A 16579-nucleotide genomic window follows, 5' to 3' on the forward strand; every position below is an offset into this window, starting at 1 on the left:
GAGAAAATGAGGAAAAAAAATCCAGAAAATCACATTGTAGGATTTGTTAATGAATTTATTTGCAAATTATGGTGGAAAATAAGTATTTGGTCAATAACAAAAGTTTCTCAATACTTTGTTATATACCCTTTGTTGGCAATGACACAGGTCAAACGTTTTCTGTAAGTCTTCACAAGGTTTTCACACACTATTGCTGGTATTTTGGCCCATTCCTCCATTCAGATCTCCTCTAGAGTAGTGTTGTTTTATGGCTGTCGCTGGGCAATACGGACTTTCAACTCCCGCCAAAGATTTTCTATGGGGTTGAAATCTGGAGACTGGCTAGGCCACTCCAGGACCTTGAAATGCTTCTTACGAAGCCACTCCTTCGTTGCCCGGGCGGTGTGTTTGGGATCATTGTCATGCTGAAAGACCCAGCCACGTTTCATCTTCAATGCCCTTGCTGATGGAAGGAGGTTTTCACTCAAAATCTCATGATACATGGCCCCATTCATTCTTTCCTTTACACGGATCAGTCGTCCTGGTCCCTTTGCAGAAAAACAGCCCCAAAGCATGATGTTTCCACCCCCATGCTTCACAGTAGGTATGGTGTTCTTTGGATGCAACTCAGCATTCTTTGTCCTCCAAACACGACGAGTTGAGTTTTTACCAAAAAGTTCTATTTTGGTTTCATCTGACATTCTCCCAATCCTCTTCTGGATCATCCAAATGCACTCTAGCAAACTTCAGACGGGCCTGGACATGTACTGGCTTAAGCAGGGGGACACGTCTGGTACTGCAGGATTTGAGTCCCTGGCAGCGTAGTGTGTTACTGATGGTAGGCTTTGTTACTTTGGTCCCAGCTCTCTGCAGGTCATTCACTAGGTCCCCCCGTGTGGTTCTGGGATTTTTGCTCACCGTTCTTGTGATCATTTTGACCCCACAGGGTGAGATCTTGCGTGGAGCCCCAGATCGAGGGAGATTATCAGTGGTCTTGTATGTCTTCCATTTCCTAATAATTGCTCCCACAGTTGATTTCATCAAACCAAGCTGCTTACCTATTGCAGATTCAGTCTTCCCAGCCTGGTGCAGGTCTACAATTTTGTTTCTGGTGTCCTTTGACAGCTCTTTGGTCTTGGCCATAGTGGAGTTTGGAGTGTGACTGTTTGAGGTTGTGGACAGGTGTCTTTTATACTGATAACAAGTTCAAACAGGTGCCATTAATACAGGTAACGAGTGGAGGACAGAGGAGCCTCTTAAAGAAGAAGTTACAGGTCTGTGAGAGCCAGAAATCTTGCTTGTTTGTAGGTGACCAAATACTTATTTTCCACCATAATTTGCAAATAAATTCATTAAAAATCCTACAATGTGATTTTCTGGATTTTTTTTCTCATTTTGTCTGTCATAGTTGACGTGTACCTATGATGAAAATTACAGGCCTCTCTCATCTTTTTAAGTGGGAGAACTTGCACAATTGGTGGCTGACTAAATACTTTTTTCCCCCACTGTATAAACAAGTAAAAGAGAAAGCTAAAAACCAAGATTAGGGAATAAATGGCGAGACGAAGATTAGAGAGAGAACAGATTCAAAAATTCAGATACGGGAAAAATAGAGTATGTCAATACAACAGGAGGGTTTTTGAAAAGTAGAGTAATGAGGATATTGATCGGGGAAAATAGGGTGTGGTCTAGTGACCCTCGCGAGGCTGAACAAACCACTGGGAATATACCTAATCACAAGAAAGCAAGAGTGGTGTTATAAATTTGAGGTAATTTACAGGAAAGTAATGAGAAAGATAAAGAAAATAACATAATATTAAAAGGAGGGGCACAAGGGATATAAATGCATTTTTGGAAAGAAGCAGAGTATGAAGATATATTAGGAAGAAGGATACCATTGATTGAGGAATATAAAAACTTTTAGCTGAGAAAGCTAACAGAAATAATTTTCTTTGCATCCTAATATAAACACTGAACCAAACATAAGATTAGCAACGGGAAGGCCAAGAATACAAGGAGTAGGGATTGCAGGGACATCAGTAGAAATCATGAAGAGAAGGTTCCCAGAGAATAAGGAAGAGATTGGAAAAATCTCTGATAAATGGGAAAAAATTACCAGAAAAATAGCAACAAAATGGCCAAAGGAGGGGACGTTTGATGTGGCGGTGTGTGAGGAAATGGATACCCTAATAAAGAACTATAAAACAGGAGAGAGAGGGGAGAACAGAAAGAAGAAGAGAGAGAAAGAGAGAGAAATCTTGAAAATATTTTAGGAGGAAGGAAAGAGTTGGAGGGACAGCATAGCCAAAGCTAGAAGGATAATAATGGAGAGGAAGAGTGAACCGAAAAAGGCTGGCTTAACTACACCACCACCATACACAGAAGGGGGGCAGTATTCTCAGGTCACAGGTCTAGTCTCAATAACAGGGAATGTAGAGATAGAAGGAGAAAAAGGGAAGCAACAGGCTTCCACACCAAAGAAAGGAAAATAATCCCATGTAGATATAGACTGTTATGAAGTACTGAAGAGTATGTTAAACAAATTGGAAAATTATGGGATAGATGGACAAGATGTTGATGGACAGAGCAAGTGGGATGATGCAAGTAATGAGGAACTAAAACAGTGTGCTGACTCTGAGCAAGAACAGAGTGAGACAGAGGGACAATTATCACACCAAGGAACCACAGGAGGCAAATATATAGTAACAGAACTAGGTGAAGCACTGCAAGCCCACCTGGAAAAATCAAAGAGAAAATTAAGAAACAGAAGAACAATAAAAAAAAACAGATAAATATGGAGCCCAGTATCCCATTTTGGTAAAGGGGATACGGGTTCACTATGTGCCCTGGGGATCGCAGGACCTGGAAGGCCTGGTGACTAGACTGCCTAACCTGCACGAAGGAGCAGGGAAATGGATTAAAACATTTGAAGAACAAACAATGGGGAAGCTACTGGCGGTGGGAGACTTGAAGGCATTGCTGGCCAGGGTTTTGGGAGTGGCCAAAATGGAGGACCTGTTGCAGGCGTCTGGCCTCATACAGGCGGTGCGGAGGACGTTACTGGATGGAGTGGCCTTTGACAGTTATAGGCCAGGACTATGGCACACTCTGAGAATGGAGTATCCAGCCAAGATAGACCTTAAGGCACTGAGAGGGGAGCCATTGGGGGATAAAGAAAACCTGGCAGGTTACCTGAAGGACCAGCTCAAAAGGTGGCGACAAGAAACAGAAAAAGATCCAGAGGGGGATCCACTGATGACAACACTGTTCAGGACATCATTGATGGAAGCAATGCCAACGCCTGTCAGAAGCAAACTGGAAGATGTGGTGGGACTAACGTTAAAGTCACACAAAGAGTTCTGTGACCATGTTACTCACGCAGTGGAAAAATACAGGAAGGACGAACAGAAACGGACAGAGCAGGGGAGAGATATTCAGAGAAAACTGACACGGATGCAGCTGGAAGAGCTGACAAGAAAGGACAAAAATGTAACACAAGCTCCAGTGATCGCTTCAGCGCCGCCGGAAGAGGGCACCATGGCACCTGTCATCCAGCGAGGTCCACAACCACCGCCTCAGCAGCAAGGCCAAAGAGCTCCTGCCTTACCAGTAGTGAATGTGTACACACAACAATCCCCTAGACAGTGGCAAAACAAAAATAATGAAAACAGACCAAGGAATCAATGGTACCGACCAAAGCAGCAACCACAACAGGGTAATTGGCAAGGAAATGGGCCCAGCTTAGCTGAATGGCAGCAGTCTCAGACACAGGCTCCACAGGGCGCAGTGAACCCGTGGGGAGGACCAAATCATGGATACTAGGGATGCCCAGGGAACCCTAAAGGGGAGGGTCAGCTAGTGGCAGTAACTATGCAGGCTGATGAAGAACCTATGCTGCAGGTTCAGGTGAATAATAGAGGCACACCAATGATGATAGATACTGGAGCAACTTACTCATGTGTAAATCCAAATTATGCCTCTCACCTCCCCATATCAGGCAAATATGCAAAGACAGTAGAATTTTCATGACAAATGCAGTTAATACATATGACAGTTCCAGTAAAACCAGAAGCAGGAAAAAGCTACACGTATACCTATATTAGTATCAGAACAAACTCCAGTTAATCTAGTAGGAAGAGATGCACTGTGTAGAATGGGGGTCCAAATTAAATGCACATCAGAGGGACTAATAATAGTTCAGGAAGGGGTATGTCCACAGATGATGATGGCTACAGACAAAACAGCAAATGTATACTGGATAGGGAACATAGAATCACCAATACAAGAGGTATTAAAGAAGTAGGGAAAATATCAGGCTGTCATTGTACACTGCAATGTGATTCATATCAAAATAATTTGCTAAAACAACTATGGTTAAGGAAGGCATGAGGTAAACCAGCTTCCATGATATCGCAATATTTTGTAATAGGAAACAAGATGCTCTAGGATCTGATATCATACAGACCTGGTTCATAACACTTTTAGTGGCCAAGGGATAACAGCCAATGTTGTTGTTTACTTTTTTGAACACATGAATCACGATGTGAATCATGTGTCCAAAGGGGGGAGTACTGGTTAAAACAGAGTGACTGTAAAAGGCCACCAGTACTAAAGGCAGACAAACAGAAGTGGAGATTGGTTCATGACCTGAGAGCAGTAAATGAAGTAGTTCAGGATAAAGCAGAAGGTGTCTAATCCACACACACTGTTAACAAATGTTCCACCAGAGGCAAAATGGTTCTCAGTAATAGACTTATGTGGAGCATTTTTTAGTGTACCCTTGGCATGAGAAAGTAGACACTTTTGCATTTACTTACAAAGGACAGCAATTTATGGAGTACAGTGGAATTATTGTCATGTTTGTTTATATGTCAGGGTCTTCAGAAGGAAGTAGAACGAACAGAGACATGTGGTACCCTACACCTTCATCCAGGTTACACCAACTGCTGTAAGGGTTGAGGGGAGCTCGACCTGGTATCATCTAAACCGACGACCGAGAGATGAGGAAGTTGAGGATGCCGAGATCCTAGTGACGGAAGAAGGTCCTGAGCGAAAGGGACCAACGCCGTCCCGGAGTAGAGGCCCAGAAGCAGATGGTCATTATCACAACATTGAGGACCACTTGACTGCCCTTATGGCAACCTATATTGTCTATATGGGGTAGTGGCAGGGGGTGTATGGGCCTGTCATGGTTAAAAAAGCTCAACAGCAACAATTGGAGGTTAGCTTAGAGGGAAACCTTCCGGATTTGTACCCAGTACCTGACTGGGCTCCTTGTCCTCATCGTGATGGGTCAGACAATGAGGAAGATACATTGGTCTGACTATATATTCTTATAAAATGAAACCACAGATGGCAAGGCTAAGAATAAGTATATGCACATGCTTACACTCATTTTATGTTAACTTTTGTTTTAATGGTTGGGACTTAGAAAGTCCCAAAGGGGGGAATACAGTGGGGGAAAAAAGTATTTAGTCAGCCACCAATTGTGCAAGTTCTCCCACTTAAAAAGATGAGAGAGGCCTGTAATTTTCATCATAGGTACACGTCAACTATGACAGACAAAATGAGAAAAAAAATCCTGAAAATCACATTGTAGGATTTTTAATGAATTTATTTGCAAATTATGGTGGAAAATAAGTATTTGGTCAATAACAAAAGTTTCTCAATACTTTGTTATATACCCTTTGTTGGCAATGACACAGGTCAAACGTTTTCTGTAAGTCTTCACAAGGTTTTCACACACTGTTGCTGGTATTTTGGCCCATTCCTCCATGCAGATCTCCTCTAGAGCAGTCATGTTTTGGGGCTGTCGCTGGGCAACACGGACTTTCAACTCCCTCCAAAGATTTTCTATGGGGTTGAGATCTGGAGACTGGCTAGGCCACTCCAGGACCTTGAAATGCTTCTTATGAAGCCACTCCTTCGTTGCCCGGGCGGTGTGTTTGGGATCATTGTCATGCTGAAAGACCCAGCCACGTTTCATCTTCAATGCCCTTGCTGATGGAAGGAGGTTTTCACTCAAAATCTCACGATACATGGCCCCATTCATTCTTTCCTTTACACGGATCAGTCGTCCTGGTCCCTTTGCAGAAAAACAGCCCCAAAGCATGATGTTTCCACCCCCATGCTTCACAGTAGATATGGTGTTCTTTGGATGCAACTCAGCATTCTTTGTCCTCCAAACACGACGAGTTGAGTTTTTACCAAAAAGTTCTATTTTGGTTTCATCTGACCATATGACATTCTCCCAATCCTCTTCTGGATCACCCAAATGCACTCTAGCAAACTTCAGACGGGCCTGGACATGTACTGGCTTAAGCAGGGGGACACGTCTGGCACTGCAGGATTTGAGTCCCTGGCGGCGTAGTGTGTTACTGATGGTAGGCTTTGTTTCTTTGGTCCCAGCTCTCTGCAGGTCATTCACTAGGTCCCCCCATGTGGTTCTGGGATTTTTGCTCACCGTTCTTGTGATCATTTTGACCCCACGGGGAGAGATCTTGCGTGGATCCCCAGATCGAGGGAGATTATCAGTGGTCTTGTATGTCTTCCATTTCCTAATAATTGCTCCCACAGTTGATTTCTTCAAACCAAGCTGCTTACCTATTGCAGATTCAGTCTTCCCAGCCTGGTGCAGGTCTACAATTTTGTTTCTGGTGTCCTTTGACAGCTCTTTGGTCTTGGTCATAGTGGAGTTTGGAGTGTGACTGTTTGAGGTTGTGGACAGGTGTCTTTTATACTGATAACAAGTTCAAACAGGTGCCATTAATACAGGTAACGAGTGGAGGACAGAGGAGCCTTTTAAAGAAGAAGTTACAGGTCTGTGAGAGCCAGAAATCTTGCTTGTTTGTAGGTGACCAAATACTTATTTTCCACCATAATTTGCAAATAAATTCATTAAAAATCCTACAATGTGATTTTCTGGATTTTTTTTCTCAATTTGTCTGTCATAGTTGACGTGTACCTATGATGAAAATTACAGGCCTCTCTCATCTTTTTAAGTGGGAGAACTTGCACAATTGGTGGCTGACTAAATACTTTTTTCCCCCACTGTATATGGATGATTTTCTAGTACATATGTTGTAGAATGAAACGCCTATATGCCTTAAATGCTTATGGATTAAGAACCAATTAAAGGGTTAAAACAGAGCAGAGACATTTCTTTAGTGCAAACGCTGTGCTTCTGATAATGGATGATTCCCTCTAACTCCCTGCAGCTGGTCTGGGTATGTCAATGACATGTGATGTAGATAAAACTTCTTGTTGTAGCTGTGTGGAGATTGGAGTAACAATGGAACTAGTGTTATCACTTGTTTGTGCTTATGACTTGACACACATAGCCACATGCACATAGTCACAAGGAAAAACCATAGCCACAAGGTCCTGGGAGGATGGCTGTTGGCAAAGGCTTAAATGTATGTGGTTGAAAATGAGTCACGCCATGACATGTTTAAACCATGTTTAAGTATTGATTGATATGTTTTATAACTTTATAATTGATACTTTCCCACAAAAGTAACACCTATGTGAGAATGCTGTTCATTGACTACAGCTCAGCGTTCAACACATCTGCAACGCTGATCCTCAACACAGGGGTCCCTCAGGGGTGCGTGCTTAGTTCCCTCCTGTACTCCCTGTTCATCCATGACTGCGTGGCCACGCACGACTCCAACACTATCATTAAGATTGCTGACGACATGACAGTGGTAGGCCTGATCACTGACAACGATGAGACAGCCTATAGGGAGGAGGTCAGAGACCTGGCAGAATGGTGCCAGTACAACAACCTCTCCCTCAACGTGAGCAAGACAAAGGAGATGATCGTGGGCTACAGGAAAAGGAGGGCCGAACATGCCCCCATTCACATCGATGGGGCTGTAGTGGAGCGGGTTGAGAGTTTCAAGTTCCTTGGTGTCCACATCACCAACAAACTATCATGGTCCAAACACACCAAGACAGTCGTGAAGAGGGTACGACAACACCCCCATCAGGAGACTGAAAAGATTTGGCATGGGACCCCAGATCCTCAAAAAGTTCTACAGCTGCACCATCGAGAGCATCCTGACCGGTTGCATCACCGCCTGTTATGGCAACTGCTCGGCATCCAACCATAAGGCGCTACAGAGGTAGTGTGTACGGCCCCATACATCACTGGGGCCAAGCTTCCTGCCATCCAGGAACTCTATACCAGGCGGTGTCAGAGGAAGGCCCAAAATATTGTCAAAGACTCCAGTCACCCAATTCATAGACTGTTCTCTCTGCTACCGCATGGCAAGCGGTACCGGAGCGCCAAGTCTTGGTCCAAAAGGCTCCTTAACAGCTTTTACCCCCAAGCTATAAGACTGCTGAACAATTTATCAAATGGCTATTTACACTGCTGCTACTCGCTGTTTATTATCTTTACCCCTACCTACTTGTACAAATTACCTCGACTAACCTCTACCCCCGCACATTGACTCGGTACCGGTACCCCCTGTATATAGCCTCGGTATTGTTATTTTATTGTTTTACTTTTTATTTTATTTTTTTACTTTAGTTCATTTAGTAAATATTTTCTTAACTCTATTTCTTGAACTGCATTGTTGGTTAAGGGCTTGTAAGTAAGCATTTCACGGTAAGGTATACACCAGTTGTATTCGGCGCAGGTGACAAATAGAATTTGATTTGACCAACTGGTAGGGATGTTCCAAGGATTCCAGATAACACTAACCCAAGTAAAATGGTCAGAGTGAGTGTTCTCCCTGGGGTGTGTTCTTAAATTCACTCTGGAGTGCGCTCTGGGTTGTTGGTAAATTCGGAGTGTCTTCAGATTGTCCATTCATTGCTCTTGGAGCTTTCAGAGCACACACTGGAAGTAGGGTTGATCCGAGCGTTCTGACCTCACAACGGCATTCAAGCACCCAAGCTAACTGGCTAGCTTGCTAGCTACTTCCAGACACAAATGAGAGAACATCTCACTCTGACCATTTTACTCACCCTAGCAGAGCTGGTTAGGCTGTTTTCATGTTATCTAGAGCGTTGGTGACTAACTGTGCTGCTGGCAACAATTTTAATTACTTTTTTTTACTGACACCTGTCATATTCAACGGGTGTTGCATGTTCGTACATTCATCAGTTATTCTGCGCTCTAGCACACTCAGATGACAGTGCTCTGAAATCGGAGTATATAGCCTGAGTCAATTTACGAACGTACCCACGTATTAGAAAGTACTGTATCTAGCTAGCAAGCTAGCTAGTTTGGCTGCCGTTGTGAGATCAGAACGCTCGCTCCGAGAGCGAAACGCTCTGAATTTACGAACAAACAATCTGACAACGCTCTAAATTTACGAATCGCCCAGACCGCACTCCAGAGTGAATTTATTAACGCCAACCCTGGCCTAGTTCAAGAAGATCGATCTGAGCTAGGCGCTGCGTGGATTCGATTACAAACTACAATGTGCATGTGTTCACCACATGTTGTTTGATAGTTAAAGCGATTTACAGATTAAATCGTCTATTCTGTGAACAAAAATAAATAGCGGACTGTCTGAGACCTGGACTCAGATGTTTTTGGCGCAGATTATCTCGCTACATCGACCCTTGTGAACAGGCCATAGGTTGACGTAGTCACAGAATTGTCAATGTCATGCGCATTAGGGTTGTTGTTGAGTTTGTTATGACAGGTTGAGGCCTCGGACTAAATTAGGAAAGGAACCCTGTCTCTGTCCAGGGAAATCCGCGATGGAGGGCATGGATTTGGACCTGGACCCGGAGTTAATGCAGAAATTTAGCTGCATGGGCACTACAGATAAAGACATCCTCATAGCCGAGTTTCAGAGAATGCTTGGGTTTCAACTGAACCCCGCTGGATGCGCCTTCTTCTTGGACATGACCAATTGGTGAGTTCGGGGAATTGTGGCCTCTCTGTGATTGCTAATCCTAGGATTTTGGTAGTTGCATGACGGATAGTCAGCCAACACAGTTTATTTGTGACTTTCTTTTTATTTACAATTCAACGAGCCAAAACTATATTGTCTTGTGTATATTCTTAGATGGAAAATGTAATGTAATTAAATTGGATTGTAATTTGGATTGCATGCTAGCTAATTGGCTACAGCTAGGATAGTCCTTCCTTGGTTGAAAAATCATTGACAGAGCTGGGTCTATTTGCTATTATTCTATACAGGGGGACGTGTAAATTACATATCTTTATTTTCCAGTGTTCAGTTGTGTTATGGTAAGACTAATTATAATGTCTGGAGAGGGTCTTCTTGAATTAACTTAGCCTAGTATAATTAGCAAGAGTAGTCATCGCTAACAAACTACAACAGAAGGCTTCAACCAAAGAGGTTCGTTTGTCAATTCTGATTTTCTTTTTCAACTATGAATTTATTTCCACATGAAAGTGCCCAGTCGTTACAGAACTGTTAGTGCTATCCGGTATCCTTGGGACGTCCCTATCCTAAACACTATCCTTACCTTATCAATTGTAAATGTGACTTCAATTAGAGTAGGGACATTCCAAGGATCTCTGATAGCAAGGGCCTTTACAAGAACTCGGCCTGCCTCATGACAAGGTTCCAAGACCCTCCTTTAGCTCAGGGAACGCGCTGCAGCCTGTGTTATGTAACAATTTGGTGCAATTCAAGTTTCACGGGCAACAATGTTGCAGGTGGAAGCTTTGCCCCCACACAACTGTGTTCTGCAGTGGAAACGTGTCACAATTAGTTTTTTAAAATGTTTACTAGTTAGTAGTTACACATCATCATGTCTCGCTGTCGTTCATCCTTGGTACAGTGCAGTTTATCTTCCAAGGTTGTCAATGTTATAACACCATTCATTGACTTACGTTTTTACAGTTTCCCTTCGTCATTGCCTAGGGCTAGTTAACTAGCAACATACCACTGCATCATGGCAAATGGGCGTTTGAAGGCCTTTATTTGTAATTGCGCTTCCAGAATTCGTTGTCTAAAATTAGAACAGCTGCACTCACAGCTACAGTATGACAGTAGGTATGTTGCTGTACATTCAGATTTCTGTAGTGTTGCTCTGAAGAACATGCATAATTCAAAAGGTCAATGTCCACTCAGCCATCTGGCCAAATTGTATGAGGAAGGAATGTTTGAAAGTGACTCAAAACCCTCTTATGTCAGAGAATTTCAGAAATATTTGGAATAGTTGGTCTTTAATTCCTGTTTACTAACTAACAATCTGGTCAAGGCCTTTAGGGCTGGTGGCTTCAGCGGGCTTGGCTCCCTGTCATTATATCCGTGTGTCGGGAGGGATCCAAGAGGCAATACAAGTTTTACTGCTGAGATTCATATTTGACTTATTGACTTGACTTAAACCATTTTATTCCATAAGGAGCATAGGTCATCCATAAATAGTTTCCACACTCTGTTTTTGGCCAGTTCAATAAACAGGCCTTCTTTTGGTATAAATATGATATTGATTTTTGCTGCTGATTTCCTTGCTTAGTTTCCCCCTCTTTTTAACCTCCGGGGATTGTTGTGTTCGACTAACTGATATCCATTCCTTTCCCTAATTTGTTACATCTCTTATAGGAACTTACAAGCAGCCATCGGAGCCTACTATGACTTTGAAAGCCCCAACGTCAACGCACCATGCATGTCTTTTGTTGGGGATGTGACGATCGGGGAGGGGGAGTCTGTGCCCCCTGACACGCCATTCACTAAGACGTGGAGAATACAGAACACAGGTTGGTTGAAGTGAAAAAACCCTTTTAGGAGCTGTTCACAGTCACAGACAGTGTTGACAATAGTGTTGACAAGGCCTTACTGTTAGCTCTCAGGCTTTGAAGTTCCATCCTAGTAGTAAACAGCATCCCAAACAAGCTACTGATCGTTAGTGCAGCTGGCAATTGAGGTTATGGTTTATTCATTTCATCATGCATGTTTTGTTTGTTTGTCTCTTGCAGGAGCAGAGTCTTGGCCCCCTGGGGTATGTCTGAAGTATGTTGGTGGGGACCAGTTTGGTCATGTGAACATGGTGATGGTGCGTTCATTAAACCCCCAGGAGATGGCTGATGTCAGCGTGCAGATGCGCAGCCCCCTGGCCCCTGGCATGTACCAGGGCCAGTGGAGGATGTGCACAGCCACCGGACTCTTCTATGGGGGTGAGAAACTTTATTTGGCAACCAACCTTAATGACAAGCACACAACTGTTGTTAACTATTATAATTGTTTAAATGATCTGTAAACTCATTTATTGTTGAAACCTTTTATACATCATTTATAAAGTATACTTTAATGTAAAGTGTTACCGCAGTCTAATGTTGAATCCACCAAAGTTAGCGTTTACATCACTTGAATATATTGAAGGTCTAATCAGGGCTCTGAAGTGCGACCAATTTGGTCACATATGCGACAAAATATTTTGCTGTGCGACCAGGATTACAATTTTGATAATTGTTGTAATGATAAGGATTCGCTCTACTGTTGTTTCTGAGTGCCCTAGAGAAAAAAGTGAGTGCAGATTCGATAGCGTCCTGGTTGCACCATTACTACAGAGAAAATGGCTTGCTTCTAGATCAACCAGGGGTGCGTGCGTAAATTGCCTCCAGTGTGTCAGTGCAATCTGGGCCGTTCGTAAATTGAGCGTTGTCAGATTGTTTGTTTGTAAATTCAGAGCGTTTCGCTCTCAGCGCATTCAGAGCGCACACTGGACACTCTGGCCGACGAGTAGGGTTGATCCGAGCGTTCTGACCTCACAACGGCAGTCAAGGGCCAAAGCTAACTGGATAAAGTTGGCTAGCTTGCTAGCTACTTCCAGACACAAATGAGAGAACACCTCACTCTGACCATTTTACTCGCCCTAGCAGAGCTGGTTAGACTGTTTTCATGTTATCTAAAGCTTTAGTGACTGTAACTGTGCTGCTGGCAGCAATTTAATAAATACAACATTTGCAGACGTTTACTGACACCTGTCATATTCAACGGGTGTTGCGCTTTCGTAAATTCATCAGTTATTCTGTACTCAGGAACACTTAAACGAGAGTGCTCTGTAATCAGAGTAGATAGCCAAAGTGATTTAACGAACGCTCCCCAGGTCAAAAACATCTGACCCATATTACCGGCGCAACATTTATCTTCCTATAGCCGGGACCGCATTTTACATTCATAAACCGTGTCGTGGGCTGTTGTAAAACTACTCGCGCGTCGTTAACCATTTGTTTACACTTTGTTCAGTCATGTTACCTCATTGGCTAGCTAGCTAACATTACCAGTATATCCAAACATTTGAGGGCACAGAAAGAAAGGAAAAGGGATAGCTTCTTCAGGAGATCAAAGATCACAGCATGATCACAGACCTGACGTTTTTAAAGAGACAGTATACCATTTTCAATGTAATGCATCTCAATAGGAAAATAGTGCTTTTACACAATGTAGAAACCTAATATTCCATAAATGACTTTGTAATTTCAATGACAGGTATTCGTATCAACATTTTAGCTTTTATAATAAACTAATGTCTTTACAGTGTTACATATTAGTTTCTAGGGCATAACATAAATTCATATAGGCCCAATATAGGCTGTATCTCAATCTTATTTTCTGGTGCTTTAAAGTTCAGAGCACCAGTTCTACCAATGAAAAATGTGGAGTGTTAATGTCTCTCCCACTGTAGATGTGATCTGGGTAATTGTTAGCGTGGAGGTGGGAGGCCTCCTGGGCGTGACGCAGCAGATGTCCTCCTTCCAGGCCGAGTTCAACACCCAGCCTGCCCGCAACGTAGAGGGAGACTACAACCCCTTCGCCTCACCACAGAAACACGCTGGCAGCCACAACAACAGTCACCGTGACGACAGCGGCCTCAAGGACCCCGCGGACGCCTGGGAGGGTGGCCCGGACCAAATGCAGCAAGAGCAAAATGGACTGTCGCACAACTCTGTGAATATAGCAACAAACGGGCTCCAAAGCAACCTAGTAACTTACAGCCAGGTAAGGCCTATGTGAAGCAACAGCAAACTTCTTAGGGATACCCTTAAATGTTTAATATACCATAGCTCATCAATACAATCACAACTTTGTATTTATATAATTTTTTATATATCCACTAAATATTTATTTATCTTTTACTCACAGGGTATTCACGGACCCTATCCTTTTGGGCAGTCTTAACATGGGAAACATCGTCACAGCCAGGCAGCACTGTGTTCCTGGATTCACACCAACTATTGAGGGAGGAGGCTTTACTTGTGGCTGGTGGAGTATCCTGAGATTCATACAAACACTTATGCAAAGTCCCCCCTCCACTTTACTTTACCGCAACACAAACCAGAAGACAAAGCTGCTCTGTTCTCTCCCAGCATACGACTCAACCAACAAGATCCGACATCCAGTGTATGCATGTGTGAATGATAAGTTAAAAATGAGAGTGCTACAAATCTTTTTAAAAGAGATGAGATACAAGTTTTTTTTCTGGTCTTTATTTTTAGTTTTCGTGTCCGAATGCAGTTGAGACTACAGTGATGAAAGGAGGAATGTGTGTTTGCGTTGGAGTGTGCTTGTGCGTGGCTATGTGAGTGTTTGCGTGTGTTGTGCAATCTGAAAGAGACAGACTAGGGAGGAAAAGCCATTTATTTTGCGTACTGATCCTCTAGTTCCTAAGCTGACTCTTTTCATACTTTTTAAAATCCTAATTTCACAGTGTATACTTTTTTAGGGACAAGAGAATAATTCAGCAAGTTCAGCAGCCTGATAAGCATGTATTGTTTTTGATGTTTTTCTGGTAACAACAAAGGAAGAACAGCTTATTCACATGCAAATCCTATTTGCTGTAGCTTCACTTTTGATTGTTGGTTGGTTCTGTTACTCTGAAGATGAGCTACAGTATATCCATCCACTAGAGGGCGGCCTTTATCAAAATTGCAGTTGCCCAATTACCAATTTGGTTAAAAAAAGAAACATTTACTCAAAGAACCCTCCATATCAGGGTCAATACTTGGAAAGTAGATTATATCACCACCCTGTAGGTTCAATTTGTTTTAATAGGGCTTCATAATTTGTTCTGTGAGATTGCAAAAGTCCACATGTTGCAAAGCAGTGATGTTTTTTGCTTTTGTCATCTTGAGTTGAATGTATTTGCAGAATGTAGAGCTATGTTGTTTTGAAGCATTTTTGTTTTATCTGCCCAAAGATCTTATACATTTGCCTTGAAGACACAGCTTGATTTAAAGTTTTCAGATTTTCTAGCCATTTTTGTTAATTATTGTTTATTCCAAAGCCCAGGAAAATGAATCTGTTCTTGAAATCACAATTAGTGTCCTCTTGCTCAGACAATGTTAGACCAAATCATTCATTCAAATATATAGGCCGTCAATTTATTAGTCCCTCAAAAGTCTGTTTTATAGAATGTTTTAAGTTACTTGCACTAACTGGCTAATCTCTATGCACTGAGTAGTTTGGCCTCCAGCCCAAACATGAGCTATTTTACTATTGCTCCTTATGATGGCCAGTTATCTTTATGCATCAGTTTCATGCCTGGGACGTACAGTGGGGAGAACAAGTATTTGATACACTGCCGATTTTGCAGGTTTTCCTACTTACAAAGGATGTAGAGGTCTGTAATTTTTTATCATAGGTACACTTCAACTGTGAGAGATGGAATCTAAAACAAAAATCCAGAAAATCACATTGTATGATTTTTAAGTAATTAATTTGCATTTTATTGCATGACATAAGTATTTGATCAGAAAAGCAGAACTTAATATTTGGTACAGAAACCTTTGTTTGCAATTACAGAGATCATATGTTTCCTGTAGGTCTTGACCAGGTTTGCACACTGCAGCAGGGATTTTGGCCCACTCCGCCATACAGACCTTCTCCAGATCCTTCAGGTTTTGGGGCTGTCGCTGGGCAATACGGACTTTCAGCTCCCTCCAAATATGTTCTATTGGGTTCAGGTCTGGAGACTGGCTAGGCCTCTCCAGGACCTTGAGATCTTCTAACGGAGCCACTCCTTAGTTGCCCTGGCTGTGTGTTTCGGGTCGTTGTCATGCTGGAAGACCCAGCCACGACCCATCTTCAATGCTCTTACTGAGGGAAGGAGGTTGTTGGCCAAGATCTCTCGATACATGGCCCCATCCATCCTCCCCTCAATACGGTGCAGTCGTCCTGTCCCCTTTGCAGAAAAGCATCCCCAAAGAATGATGTTTCCACCTCCATGCTTCACGGTTGGGATGGTGTTCTTGGGGTTGTACTCATCCTTCTTCTTCCTCCAAACACGGCGAGTGGAGTTTAGACCAAAAAGCTCTATTTTTGTCTCATCAGACCACATGGCCTTCTCCCATTCCTCCTCTGGATCATCCAGATGGTCATTGGCAAACTTCAGACGGGCCTGGACATGTGCTGGCTTGAGCAGGGGGACCTTGCGTGCGCTGCAGGATTTTAATCCATGACGGCGTAGTATGTTACTAATGGTTTTCTTTGAGACTGTGGTCCCAGCTCTCTTCAGGTCATTGACCAGGTCCTGCCGTGTAGTTCTGGGCTGATCCCTCACCTTCATGATCATTGATGCCCCACAAGGTGAGATCTTGCATGGAGCCCCAGACCGAGGATGATTGACCGTCATCTTGAACTTCTTCCATTTTCTAATAATT

The 16579-nt window shown here is 43.0% G+C and overlaps 1 protein-coding gene across 1 annotated transcript; it reads left to right on the forward strand.

Moving 5' to 3' along the window:
* Positions 1-9603: 9603 nt before the first annotated feature.
* On the forward strand, positions 9604-14390 carry LOC311147789 (protein ILRUN-like). The gene is made up of 5 exons (XM_084184569.1): positions 9604-9857; positions 11523-11677; positions 11897-12094; positions 13606-13919; positions 14064-14390. The coding sequence occupies exons 1-5, from the start codon at positions 9700-9702 to the stop codon at positions 14097-14099; spliced, it is 861 nt and encodes a 286-aa protein (XP_084040695.1). The 5' UTR covers positions 9604-9699; the 3' UTR covers positions 14100-14390.
* The last annotated feature ends 2189 nt before the right edge of the window (positions 14391-16579 follow it).

The sequence above is a fragment of the Coregonus lavaretus genome (genome assembly GCF_964263955.1).
Source record: "Coregonus lavaretus genome assembly, chromosome: 20".
NCBI classification, from domain to species: Eukaryota; Metazoa; Chordata; class Actinopteri; order Salmoniformes; family Salmonidae; genus Coregonus; species Coregonus lavaretus.